The sequence below is a fragment of the Zingiber officinale genome, chromosome 9A (genome assembly GCF_018446385.1).
Source record: "Zingiber officinale cultivar Zhangliang chromosome 9A, Zo_v1.1, whole genome shotgun sequence".
Taxonomy (NCBI): Eukaryota; Viridiplantae; Streptophyta; class Magnoliopsida; order Zingiberales; family Zingiberaceae; genus Zingiber; species Zingiber officinale.
Window position 1 is genome coordinate 4,484,217 of NC_056002.1, and position 14,494 is coordinate 4,498,710.

Here is a 14,494-nt window from a genome sequence, read left to right on the forward strand (position 1 = left end):
GTAAATTAGTTAATGTACACTAGCTGCTAAGGAAGTTAAAGGGGAGTTAAGTGACCTGAAGCAATTGCGGATTACAGTTTCAGTTGATATAAACTTGAATTATTTCAAGTAATTAAAAAATTGATGTCTTCAAGTGATCAAGTGTTGCTCTAGTTTAGTTGGACAAAAAAATTAGCTAGTGTGATTTATAGGAGTAAATGCACGAATGGTAACTCCAATACGTGTAAGTTTTTATTCTCATAAGACTAATAAAATAAGTATAAAATTGGCTAAAAAATTAGGACCGTCGCCTCAAATTTTGTAAAAGGAGAGTTGGGGTTTAGGAATTGAAACATGGACATCTTACTCCGTGATGAAACAGAAGCTTCCAAATTGGAAGATTAAGAACTGTCAGTATTGCTTTGATTCAACACCTCCTAAAGTTGCATGAAACTATCTGAAAACCAGGAAGTAAGATTTATATATACTGAGATTATGTAAACCACAAGCTTCAGTTAACTTTCTGAAAATTCAACTGATCACTTCCTTGTCATCACGTAGCGCTTCTTTACTGTCCGAAAGCAATGTGCTTGCAATAACTTCTGATGTTCGTCTGCTAGATTCTGAAGTTGTCGCATGCGGAGGAGTATGATTTCCATCAGAAGTTGGCATGAGAGATGGATTCCTAGATGGAGTTAGCTGAAAAAGTGACAAAATTGAAGATATCAGCTGAAATCGGAAAACTTGAGAACATGTTTATTTCAATTTGGATGCATGATGAGAAATAGGGTGTCCACCACGTACTTGCTCATTGATTGAATCATGAACCACAGCAGCCCCCAGCTTGCGTTTCCTACCTATGATACTTGACCTTTTCCAAGATACAGGCACATCATCCAAAAAATTTTGATCCGACACTTCTGCAAGATGGAGGTTCAACTCAGTCTTTCAAGTTAGAGACCTCAAGTAGATATGCATTTCATAGTCAGGTAAAGACAAATTCTGGACTGATTAAAGTAGAATGTAAACTGGATAAGTTTTATTGAAGAAAATGTAAAATGACAGAGTCGTAAAAGCAACACAAGGTTGGGTAGAAAGACGAGCAACTGTTAAATGACAATGTAAAACAAAACATTTCTCTATTTGACTTCCACAAGAAATGGGAGGAGTCAACGGTTGTGAGTGCGCACAGTCAAATGGTAGAGGAGTCTTGTGTGCTATCAATAGGTTGGTCCAGCGTTCACTTGTGCCATATAAAGTTAATATCCCCAGGAAGAAAGGTCTTGTCAGATTGATGGAGTCCTTCAATGGTTCCTCAGGAAGTTCAATCATTTATATTCCAGTTGTTTATATGAAGAACGTGCTTAGCAAGTACTAGCTATGGGTTGTTCACATGTTTTCCGAAAAGCTGGATATTGTTATTGTTTGAAGAAAGGTCATCTACTCATCTGCAATCCCAAAATGTTCTGTTGCCCTTCCTCAATGGTGATGCAAGCTTGATTTTACACATTGCAGAGAGTGAGGAAGGATTCTATCTTCAATGACAACTGCAGTAGTCCACTCAAACCCCACACAACTGCCTCCTGTAAATGTAGGGTGTGGAGCAGGTGTACAAGTGTTTTCAGTTACTTTTTAAGGCAACCTTGGGAATGGCAGGAAACAATAAGTTGAGGGGAAATTTAGATGGATTGGTATATAAAGGATGTAGTTTGGTTGAATGATATGGCTATGAATTGGTTTGAATAATTACACTTTTTTTTTCTAGCTTTTGTTTCATGGAGCAATTGTTTCCTTTTTTTCATGTACTAATATGCTCTAATACATTGATTGTGGTGTGCTTCCTGTCTGTCTGTTTTTGTTCATTTCTTAAAAAAAAACGGCTGGTAAAACATAAATACTCTACTAAACAATTTATATAGAATGTACAAGTATCAATAATAATCCTGTATCATTATTGATAATTTAAGTTTGACTTTGAACCATACCAATATACATACCCTCTGAAAATTTTTATGGATGGATGTGTTGATTAAATCATTCTAAGCCATAAACACCAGGATAGTTAGCTCAAAACAAGTATAAAACTAGTTGTCAACTGAAGCAAAATAACAAAAATGGAGAGAGAGAAAGCTGATAAATCTCTGTAATAGAACAACTTCAAAAGACATAAACTTCAAGGACCAAACTAAAAGGCAATAACTCAGAAAGAAATAAACTTCAAGACCAAGCTAAGAAAAGGCAAGGAGAGTTAGGTCACCATGAAATTAGTTTTAAAGTACCTTCACTGTCACCATCAAGATTTTGAGAATAATTTTGCTTTATGCTTGTTCCTTCTCCATAATGCCCCTCACTTGCTACATGGAGTGAAGGCCGAGTGAACTCAGAATCACGAATCCTATCAGATGATTTGAGATTCTTCTCTGACGTAATCCAAGGTGATCTAAAATGTTTAATCCAAGGATTTGCAGATAAAGGAAAAGAATCAACTTCAATCTGTGCATTCTTCTTGTCTCTATCATAGACGAGGTTCTCCCAACAACCCTTACGCAATACCTTGAACTGCAGAGTCAAAAGGTAACGCTTTATCAAAAGGATGAAAGACATAAAAAAGTAAAACCGGAAAAAGGAAATGCGGTCGAATGCAAATGAAATCTTTTACAACCTGATCAGGTTTCAGATCAGTTTCATATGGTCTGCAAGAACCTTTATGCACATTAGTTCTTGATATCCAACCAAGAAATGCCTTTGAGTTGTATTCCCCATTGTGTAGCTCATTAACAAAAGAGGATTCAATGGAATTAAGAAATAGTGTATGTTTTTCATCCGTCCATCCTTTCGATAGCGAATCCACTAATCGAGAGTCCTGAAAGGTAAGAGAGATGCCACTATGATATACTAAGCAGTAAAAAATGGATGTTATTGTGGCCAATGGAATATCTAGAGCTAAAAAGTAACTACGAGAGGAATGCACAAACAGAATTGTAGTAAAGAAATGAGTGCAACCAGGGCTCATGCTGTAACAATGATAATAAGTCATCTTAGCTTGAGACCTAGGTGAAGAAAATTTCATGAAGTCAAAGCTGTCTTTACACCAAAAAGGGAAAGTTGCCATATTTTGGTGAAATGACAGTGCACCTACCTATAGGTCACAACCAACAAAGTACCAGTGAAAACAGTTGGGCTTGCGCTGATAACCCTGTTCAACAGCCAATCACTATTCATCAGTGTCCAGCTAAGGGAAGAGCAGTCATCATCCAAAAGTTTTACTAATAAATATTTTACTTGAGAAATGAAATCAGCAGATACCCAGAAAAATGCAACAAATGCCTTTCCCCACTTGATTTTCCCTTCCTTCTCCTACTAGACAATTTAGGCATTGAATGTCCTGCTAGAGTCCTGCACTTCCACTCTGATGATCACCCTAAGCTATCTTCCTTGTGTTATATGGCATCCATCTGCTTAGTTCTACCTTTCTTGTTGAAAATCTTGACAAATAATTAATGAAGAATTTGGAGTGAACCTGAATAGCTCACGCAGAACAGATCTTCATAATATACTAAAGATGAAATTAAGGTCACAAACGGAATAGGCGAACAAACAAGTATGATCAGACAGAGTTCTTAGCTCTTCTATCTTCTCATGGTGCACATCAGACACAAAGGCCTTCCCATACCTCTCTTTGGGAGATGAATATGAGATTTCCTACCTACAGGAGCTAAACATTTCCCCCTTTTTTTTTTGCCTCATGTTTGTCTAAATGGATCACCTTACAGACCATTGACGGAACATCATCTGAACTTCCAGCATAATTTGAGAATTACCTTAGTTTGAGCGATGCCATATGTCAATAAAAGAACCAGCAATCAGTAAACTTGAACTGATTGTAAGATGCCATCAATCTCCATGGAACAAACTAGCGATTCAGAAAACACAGATGGCCCTTCTCGTGATATTAAAATTGTCCTCATTAGGAGTACAGGATTCCTGAACTAAGGCAATTTCCTTCTTCGCCTATCATACTATTAAGTTTCCTCGAAAAGAAGATAAGTCGTACCAGTATTGTGCAAAGAAAAAAAATATCCTGAAACATTGCCACAATCTTAAAAATAAAAAGCGTTATCGACACCAAATCCTCTCCAATTAAGCATATGCGAAAAGGAAACAAAAGGAAATCTAAAATTAACTTTTACCTTCGATCAAACAATTACCAAGCAAACGACACCTATCCAGCGGATAATAAACGTAAACCACGCTACTGCTGTGAGGGTAAAGGATCACTTACCATGCTAGGGCTTCCCATCTTCGATATCTCTTCCGCATTCGGCCGATTCGAAGAACTGTCACCCATGCGGTTAGCGATGATACCTCCCCTTAATCAAACGCGAAGAAGATTGGAATAAAAACAGCGCCCTAAAAATCTGCCGGTTGGATCGCCTCTTCCGCAACCGAAGAGAAGAGACGAGATCGAGACTGGACGGCAGCTGGAGGCGAGATATTTATGCCGGGGCGAAGCGTGGGGCCCGGCTGTTTGTCCTGGGTGGCACCGCTTTCAAACGTGGAAATTCACACGTGGCGAGGTTACGGGCCGGTCGTCTGAGATATTTTTTGAGACCGCCAAAGTATCTGCCTCGCCAAGAAGTGCCCAATTCGAGATCCCTCAGCTTGCTTCCAATCGGAGCGCAGGTAGAAATTGTAGTACTAAAAAAATGGTATTACGAAGCACAAATGAAAATTGTGAGAGTTTTTCTTTTAATACAATAAAATAATAAGGAAAACCAAAAAATAAAAAACAACAGAGTATTTTGCCTTTCACAGCCTTAATGATTCTTATTATGCATAATTTAATTATGTGGTCGGTCCAACAGAAAGCCCAGCTCAGTTAAGCCCATCAGAAGCCTTTGTCCCGCAGCAAACCTGAGTTCTCCTAAACAAGATATACGGTGTTTCTCGAACCATCGTGGTCGTAATTCCATGGTCCCCTTTCTGTCCCGATCGTAATTTCTAGGGTTTGATTTCGGGGCTACCCGGAACCTCTGCGATATACCGGAAAGAAAGAGGAGGGGAAGCATGTGGCACGAGGCGCGGAGGTCGGAAAGGAAGGTTCATGACCTCATGGACGCGGCACGAAAGCGAGCGCAGCGTCGCGCCGTCTACCTCGCCAAGCGTCGGGGCGATCCACAGCAGTTGCTTCAGGTAGCCGGGACCAGGTGCCGCGTCCACCGCGATGACGGCTTGTACCAGGCTGCGCATGACCAGCAGGGACTGTATGTTCTCTTTTTCTGTGATTCATATTCCTGATTTGGTTTGATTTTTGATGCTTTCGCGTGTAATGTTGTTGTTTTTTTTTTCAATGTAATCTAGATGTATGCAATTTCTTCTCTCTTCCGCATCAAAAGGTTTCATCTGGGCCGATATTATCTTGGACGCGCCTTTCTGATCGTTTTATGCTTTGCCATTAGTATCGTCTTAGTTGAAACTAAAAGCAAGTGCAATAACTTATTTTTTTCCCGCTCTTATAGGAGTACTAATTTCGCGATATTGTGAACCTGTTGAGTTTAACCTCTTCCAATTGAAGAATCTTTGATGAATGTTTCTGGTGTTGCATTCTTGATGTCGTCCTCTCTTTCTAAATCACGACCATATGCTAGAAGCTCTATTTACATTCTATTGCAATTGACAACTCATTTCAGAGATCCTGTTTTAGTTTGACATGCTAAATTAAATGTCAAGTCTTTACTCTTCATAGGATGATATTAAAGTCTGTGCTGTCACTTTGTGCTCATAATGCTGTTTCAACACTTGTATGCAATTAGCAGTATGCTTGGCAGTGAGCCATCAACATTTCTATCGTCTTTGCAGCTCAAAAGGAAAATGTTATCTCTCTATTCTTACAGTTTCCTAGCTAGCTTTTAGATTGCTCAATGTGTATATGTCACAGATATATACACAAGTGGTTCTAGCTTCCATGCTCTTGATGGAAGAGAGTAGACCTGTTATGACTGATATGAGAGGCAGAATTGCTATTTTACTTCTTCAGGTCCACTGTGAAAAGCGCTGTTTGTTAAGTTATTGCGGGGAGAAAACATTGTACTGCTCCAATATCATCATTGATGTCCATAATAGGACAAATTTTTATCATAGCTGCTGCTTTAGTCACGATCTTGATAAATTTGTATCCATATTAGTTTCTTTGAACATTTCAGTTCTTTTGCTTAATATTTCTGATTATTTCCATCATTGTTCTTATTGTAGGATACCCTGGAACGGGAAACAAGATATATTGATTGATAGGTGAATACTTTGTTGAATTTACATCAAATAAATTGCCAGTCATGATAGATTTTTTATTTTCTTTTTCTGAGCAGATTTGATGGTCGAGCACTGCTTGATTTTATCCGAGATCATAGTTCCCGTAATAGTCGTGTTCAACATAAAACTGAGGAGGAAGAAGAAGTAGAAGAGTTTGTTAATTTCGAGCGTTACCGGGATTTAATTAAACTTCGGCACAGAGGATGTCTGTAGTTTTTGGTTTTCTCTTTCATATCAGCATTTTAAGATTTTGTTATATTACATTTAAATTTAAAATTTGTGATGTCTATATTAATTTTGGCTTTTATCATATTAAAATCTTAGTTTTTCCAGCATATGGTCATATATAATAAAGCATTTCTTTGCAGTTTCTGATGAAGATGGTTTGCAGCATGTTCAGCAAGAGTTGGAGGCGAAGCATACACTTCCATTTCCGTTTGAGAGGTACAAGTATTGCTTTTTGGGGCTTGCTTTCTGAGATGTTGATCTACTTAAGCGTACTTAACACAGCATGCATGTTACTTTGGCCTGACATTGGAGGCTTAGCTTTGTAAAGAACACCTAGGAAATAATATAGAAAAGAAGTAACCTATGTAATTTGAATTATCTCTCTGAGTTGTTGTCTTGTTTCTACATAGTTATGAGATAATACTTTGTCATGTTAGGGATTTAAGCCACTGAATTTTACTTATTGTCGCCAGAAAAGAATATAATCAGTGTTTGATAAATCTGTTTTTTTTATTATCTATGTGTGATAATATTTCATGAAAGTTTAGCCATTTAGATCACTGAGAAAGATCTGTCTCATTGCATAAGAACTTGTAATCACATATACCTATGGTCAATCAAGTTCTTCATGTGTTATTCTTCTTATTTTGCGTTGCATTAGTTTTTTTCTCAAAGCACTCAATCAGCAACATGCAGCAGGAAGGGAACATCTTCCACTTTGTTTACTGTGGAAGCCTTTGTGAATGCTTTGTTATCAATAGTAGGCTATATTCAGCAAATACTAGGATGGGAAACTACTATTATGTTTATGAGCTTGTGAATTGCAACGCTCCTTGATGTCATTGTTGCAGCACTTGTTTTATGTTGATAATTCCTGTAAAGCATCTTGTATTTTGCAAAATCCATGACTTTGTTGTAAACCAAGTCATGTTTGTTTAACTGTCTTAATTATTTGTGTTTTCATAGAGGGATTCTTTTTCTATTTACCACTCTGTTTTTTTAATGTTTTAACTTGATAATTATGTGGACTTAGTTTAAATTGTAATTGTAACAGACCCCAGGTTGCACAGCCCTCTGTAAGCAAAGGGTTGTACTCACAGGTGGGATTCTCCTACAAGGGGGATGCTCATGATGAATCCCAAAATGTGGACAGTGAAAATGAGGATGAAGATGATGAAGATGAGGAGGAGGAGAAAGACTTCAGCAGTGATGATAGTAATGATGAAAGGATGGAAACTATAGCTAAAGAATTTGGTATCAAGAGATATAACTGGCTTGTTTATATGGACAAAAAAGCCAAGGAGGAAGAGAAAAGACAGAAGGAGATAATTAAAGGAGATCCTGCTATAGTAAGTAAATGATTATTGTCCACTTTACGATGATATGATCTGTTTGACTCATTCTCTTGATTTTCCCAGAGAAAATTGAGTCGCAAGGAAAGGAGGAAGGCTTCTCAAATGGAAAGAGAAAAAGAACGGGAAACAGCACGAATGATAGGATGGGCTCCCCATCATGATCCCTACAGGTAGAAATCACAGTAATTACTCACAGAATTTTTATGGAACTAACTGATACAATTAACATCATTACCAGGGTTCTAATTATGTTTGTTTATGAATCCCTTGAAAACTCAGGGAATCACGCAGAAGTCCCACATATGATGCTTATCCCAGGAGCAAGAGGTATGTCTATCTTTTTTCCTATAAAAATGCTTCTGTTAGTGGTCGTTTTTTTTTCTTTGATTGACTTCTGCATTATTTCAACAGATCACGATCTAGGTCCAGGTCATATTCCCCTTCACAGTCCAGACGTCATGATCGCAGTTCTCATGGTGATAATGGGCATCGAAGCAAGTCAAAACCTCCTAAGATTGAATATATCACAGAGTTTGGTGGTTTACATGACTTGGATGATCAAAAATTTGGAGTTTCCCCACCATCATCTCCATTGCAAGCTGATCCAATGAACCGGTCGGGGCACTCGACCTTTAATACTTGCAAAGATAGATTGGGAACTTTTCTCTGCTGCAGCTTATTCTGATGGTCGTTCTGGTTTCCTAAAGCCAATTATAATGGGGTTCAGGGGTTTGTGGAATATTTATTTCATTGCATGAATTTCCTAGTGGGTGGGTGGTAGTTGGAGTCATTAGTAGTTGGTATGGTAAATTTGGTTTCTTTTTAGATTGGTGATCTTGGATCAAGTTACCTGAATTTATTGTCTTATATATATACCTGAGCATTTGGAAAACTGACTTGAAAGAGAACTTGAAGAACCCCAGTCATGAAGGGATCTCAGATTGCTGATAGTATTGTGCATCACTAACTATTGTGCATACTTGCAGGCCATCTGGTGGTCGAATCCTTGAGGCACTTCATGTTGATCCTGCATCTTCTTTGTCTCTTGAGCAAGAAAAGAGTGCTAAAATGTTGCGACCATCAATGACGATAAGGTAGGACATTTCTAACTTCATGTTGTAGTGGTTATGTGAAGGATAGGATCAGTTACTATAGTCTGGCAATGTCAGGCATGCTCAAATAAGCAGTGTGTCTCTTAAATGAAAAGTAGTTGGCACCGAATGCAATTTGGACCATCAGTGCTCAAAGTTGTGCTTTATTATTATTATTATTATTATTATTATGTCTTTGAACTTTGTACTGTATGTGGATAAATATTTGAATAGATGCTAACGTGTCTTGGTTTCTTGTTTTTGTTCTAGCTCCAAGTCGTCATCAGCAATTGCAAAACTCAGCAAAACTCCTATTGAGGGATCATCAAAAACTCAACAGGGCGAGAAAAAGGAAACTCCTCAAGAACGACTCAAAAGGATAATGAGTAAACAACTCAATAAACAAAGTAAGGTTTCTGACTCATATGTGCCAGAGGTACCTGGGGTTCTCCAAACATGTTACTTTCATTCTGTGGTTGTCTCCAAAACATATCACTTTCATCATTTCATGGTTAATGGCTTAATGCTACCATATACCAAGGTTCTATCCATATTATATGAGAACTTTATAATGTAGCCATTAATGGATTTGTACTGTAGTTCGAAAAGACAATGCTGCTGAGATGGCTAAAAGGCGGGAGCAGGAAAAGCAACGACAGGAAAAGCTGGCTGAAGCAAGCAGGATAAGCCGTTATAGTCATCATAGTCGTAGTAGAAGTAGAAGTTGCAGCTCTTCTCCACCAAGGTACTTAAGGTATATGTGGGTATAGTACTCTATAAATAAGAGGCTACGATAGGGACCGAGAGGAGGAATTGGTTTTGGTCTCCCGATAAAATTAAGCATCCCATGTTCGCCCCGAACACACAACTTAATTTTATCAATGATAATTCATTCCACTAGAGAACTATCATTGAACTACCGCACCAATCCCAAATTACATTTTTGGGCTCCTTCTTATTATGAGTGTGTTAGTCTCCCTGTGTTTAAGATATCGAATGTCCACTAATTAAGTGAGTTACTGACAACTCATTTAATTAATTTCTTAGTCCAAGAGTAGTACCACTCAACCTTATTATCATGTCGGACTATGTCCACCTGCAGAGTTTAACATGACAATCCTTATGAGCTCCTCTTGAGGACATTATCAACCTAGTATCACTATGACACAGTTTCCTTCTATAATCAACAACACACACTATAAGTGATATCATTTCCCAACTTATCGGGCTTATTGATTCATCGAACTAAATCTCACCCATTGATAAATTAAAGAAATAAATATCAAATATATGTGCTTGTTATTATATTATAGAGATTTCTTTTTATCAACCATGAAGGGATTTTAAAGAGAAATTTTATTTTTTAAAATTTCTGAAGACAAATAAGGAATTTTAATTGTTGATTGAAAATTACCTTGTTTGCTCTCCATGAGGTGGCCGGCCATGATATGATCAATTAGGAAATTTTATTTAATTTTTCTTAACTAATTTATGTCAAGGAAAGTTAAGGAAATTTTATTGTAATTAAATTTCCTTATTTGCCAAAGCCAAGGATTATAAAAGAGGGGGTTTTGGGTGCCTTTAAGGTGAACAACCTCTATTATTTTCTCCCTCTTTTCTTCCTTGGTGTGGCCAGCTCATCCCTTTCTATTCTCTCCATCCTTGTGGCCGAAACTCTCTTCTCTCTTGGAGATCAAGGTGTGGCCGGATTCTAGCTTCGAGAAGAAGGAGAGAAAACTTGCATCCCTTGGAGCATTGGTGGTGATTTCTCTTCATCCTTGGAGGTGCTCTTGTTGTGGCCGAACCTTGCAAGAAGGAGAAGAAGGTGCTTTGGTGGTTTCTTATCTCGGAAGATCGTTGCCCACACAACGTCCGAGGTTAAAAGAGGAATACGGTAGAAGACCTAGAGGTTTTTGCTTGCAAAAGAAAAGGTATACTAGTATTTAATTTCCGCATCATACTAGTTTTATTTCTTTGGAAAAATACCAAATACAAGAGGCATGCGATTCTAGTATTTCGAATTTGTTTTCGATGTTGTGTTTTTTTGTTTTTCTTTTCCTTGTGATTTGATTGTTCTTTTTGGTTGACCTAAAGTTATTTAAGGAAATTAAATATTAGCTTTCCTTAAAAGACTTTGCGGTGGTGGTTGTTCCATATCCAAGAAGGTCGTATGCCTCGCCACGTCAGTGAAGCCAATTTGGAAATTAATATTTAATGGAATTAATAACCTAGGTGATTTGGATCGAGCGTGTTAAGTTCCGCAGGAGATCCAAGTCTAAACCTAAAAGAACAAATAAATTAAACTTTGGATCAAACGTGTTAAGTTTCGCAGGCGATCCAAGTTTAATTTAAAAGAACACATGGTAGCTAGGAAAAGGTTCGGACCTTTGTACAAAATTTTTGTACAATGGTTTTCCGAGTAGCAACCAACAATTGGTATTAGAGCTAGGGTTTTGCCTCTGTGTATTTGGTATTAGTTTAATTATGCACATGTCATACATAATTTAGGCAGGTTAATAGTAGGATGTGCTAACTTTGTGGATGCAGGATCCAACTATTATGGCTTATAGTTATTATGTGTGTGATTGGACCCTTGGACATGTCAAGGGCATTTTATTGTGTGTGCATGATTGTATTATAAAATACAGCAGGAGCTGTATTTAGTTTTATTAGGATTTTATTTTTTGATCTAGTTACATGTACATTCCTTCGAGGAATATAGGATCGAAAAATGTAAAATTCTATGTCGCGGATCGAATCTTGCAAGGCGTGGAACCTTTTGAGGACCAGAGGCGCAGCGGAACAAGGAGCAAGATGGATGCGACAACTAGACCCGGTGGCAGTGGCCAAAGATAGCAGCAGCTAGGGTTGGCGATACACGAAGGACAACAATAGATAAAAGTTATAATAGTTGAAAATTAGTTTTTCTATTTATTGCTTTTTATGCTGTGACTGTGTGTGCTTGTTAGTATGCATGTTAAATAGGCTAGCATAGTCAAAATTCCTCACTTTAAATAACTAAGTGGGAGAGGAATTTATTTTTAAAATAAATTCCACAGTCTCTATTACTGGTTTATAAGTGATGCAACAAGCTTGCGCGTTGGCTCTGAGTGCCTTCCTCCATGTCGGATGAGCTTGTTTGCAGATCACTAGATTAAACTTCCATTTTTGGATGACTATAGGAAGTTAATTAAGAGCGTGTGATCTTCCCCATCGGAAGGGGCACAATCTTATTAATGGACTTAGTGTCAAGTAATGGTATACACTTAGGCACGTCTAATAGTATCCTCCCCATCGGAGTCACTGCTATTATTCGTGTGACCAAAGGAAACCAACTATTAATTTTATTTGTCAAAAAGTTAGGTTGACAAGATAATAAAATTAATGGGTTAAATCCTCCTTTTACAAATGTTGAATTTGTATACGTCCACACTATCGTGACATACAAAATTCACGGTGTTTTGAGGTGTTGGTTAATTTAAAATAGTATTATTTGAAGAATCAATATTATTCTAAATTTAGAGTTTTGACCAAAAGTTATTTGTGATTCTTAGGATGACTTTCAACCCACTGGCCATCATACTAAAAGAGAATAGACTTATTGGTTCTAACTACATAGATTGGAAAAGGAATCTGGACATTGTTCTTACTGCTGAAAGCTACAAGTTTGTACTGACTGAGCCTTGCCCTGATACACCCAATGGTGAATCTACCCAAGAGGAGATTGAGTATCATAGGAAATGGGTAAAAGCAGATGAGATGACGCGGTGTTACATTTTGGCTTCAATGTCAAATGTATTGCAACATCAGCATCAAGATTTACCAACAACCTATGATATTATGAACAATCTCAAGGAACTCTAATATATACTCATATGTCAACCTGATATCTCATATCTATAACTTGTGAGATTAAATCATCTGCTGACCTACATACTAGTCTAAACACATTAATATTGTCCTTGTATATTAATGTTTGACTATGAATAGTTAAGAATAGTGTTCTATGTATATCTACAATATCTCACTATCAATTCAACCAATTGATATGCTATAGATAAGAACCTACTACCCAAGGATATTATTATACTTATTCAATCGACACTGAATTGAAATAAATATAATAACCAACTTTACCTTTTATTAATAATAAAATATAATACAAAAATGAGTTCTTTACAATCATCTTATAATTGGTACTAGAGCTAATACTAACAATAAGGAAGTAAATTGAAAAATTATAATTAGCCATTGCAGGAGAGGGATGTTTATTCGACTTTGTCAAGAATCGCTCTCTACTGTTTATAGCAAATGTTATTCCATAATAGCCAACTCAATCCTACCTCGGAGACATTTATCCCTCCTTTTTTTACTAAGACAAGTTGATGATTTAGAAAATGCCACGATAATTAAACTCGTAAAACTAGTATGCATCCATATTTTTAGTTATCCTACCTCAGATATAGAAAAAATAAGCAGTGCTCCAATCAATGAAATGCTACCCGCGAGGGATTTCAACACAGCAGTGGTTTTGCTATACATATTGGGTAACTACTGATCCTGGGATAATTAGAGAGTACCACATGGATAAGGAAGATTGGTAATCCTACTGAGATAACAGTTCAGGCCAAGGCAAAACCAAGTCGATCTCGTCTTCCTTGCAACCTCGACTTGGCACCGCTGACTCCTTAACACCCCCGACTATTTGGGGCTCCCGTCTCCTTAACATCTCGACTCGAGATTTCAGACTATTTCAAGAAAAAAAAATGCAAAATATAAGAATTTCATATTATTTCAATAAGAAAATAACAATCTCATGAATTTTGGGGCACGTGAAAAACTAGGGATTAACCACCACCCTATAAAAGGTAGCCTCCTTGGATGGTTAGAAGTATGCATAAAAACACATCAAAAACCCTAAAGCTAAGCTACTTCATTTCTACTTTTTCCACCACCACTATCAAAAACCAACTTAAGCGTCGAAGTAGCTATGCCGAGAAACACCCTGGTCACCATTCTAACTCTCTCTCTCTCTTTGGTATTCATCTGTCGAGTTTGATCTCCTCGTCAATCCTCGTTGTCTCTAAGCAATTGACGATAAGTTAGCATCCACGTCAACTTATTGGTAGTTTATTCGCCGGCATTCTCAGGCGGGATCAAATTGACGCCGTCTGTGAGAATACTATGTTAAGACTTGAACTAGGACATTAGAATGGATGACACCGAAAGACCTAATGTCATCGCTATGATAACAGGGGATTTGAACAAATTGATAGCTGCGACAATGCATACGGTATTGCAAAGGCAGCTACAATAGCCCCTTCCATCGAGAACCAATCCATCAAGTCACCACCTCGGTCGGTTGAAGCGATGTTGATGCCTCACCAAAGGATGCCTTAGCTAGTGGAAACACGGCAGACCGCGTTCCCCATGCTAATTGGTACGCCTCAGTTGGCGTTCTATACTCTCGCCTCCGCGTAGGTTATAAGTAAGCAAGGCCTTCACCAACTACCTCTCGGTCCCCAACTACCT

At 37.7% G+C, this 14,494-nt stretch overlaps 2 protein-coding genes across 2 annotated transcripts; one reads left to right on the plus strand and one right to left on the minus strand.

Annotated features, from left to right (window-relative positions):
• Window positions 1-318: 318 nt before the first annotated feature.
• On the minus strand, window positions 319-4,463 carry LOC122021392 (cold-regulated protein 27-like). Its single transcript, XM_042579514.1, has 5 exons — window positions 4,262-4,463; window positions 2,642-2,842; window positions 2,259-2,538; window positions 784-899; window positions 319-678 (listed from the first exon to the last, which is right to left on the minus strand). The coding sequence occupies exons 1-5, from the start codon at window positions 4,325-4,327 to the stop codon at window positions 511-513; spliced, it is 831 nt and encodes a 276-aa protein (XP_042435448.1). The 5' UTR covers window positions 4,328-4,463; the 3' UTR covers window positions 319-510.
• Window positions 4,464-4,902: 439 nt separating this feature from the next.
• Window positions 4,903-9,747, plus strand: LOC122020030 (CLK4-associating serine/arginine rich protein-like). The gene is made up of 11 exons (XM_042577739.1): window positions 4,903-5,243; window positions 6,232-6,270; window positions 6,345-6,493; window positions 6,657-6,732; window positions 7,571-7,865; window positions 7,935-8,041; window positions 8,151-8,198; window positions 8,283-8,486; window positions 8,858-8,965; window positions 9,233-9,369; window positions 9,563-9,747. The coding sequence occupies exons 1-11, from the start codon at window positions 5,047-5,049 to the stop codon at window positions 9,730-9,732; spliced, it is 1,530 nt and encodes a 509-aa protein (XP_042433673.1). The 5' UTR covers window positions 4,903-5,046; the 3' UTR covers window positions 9,733-9,747.
• The last annotated feature ends 4,747 nt before the right edge of the window (window positions 9,748-14,494 follow it).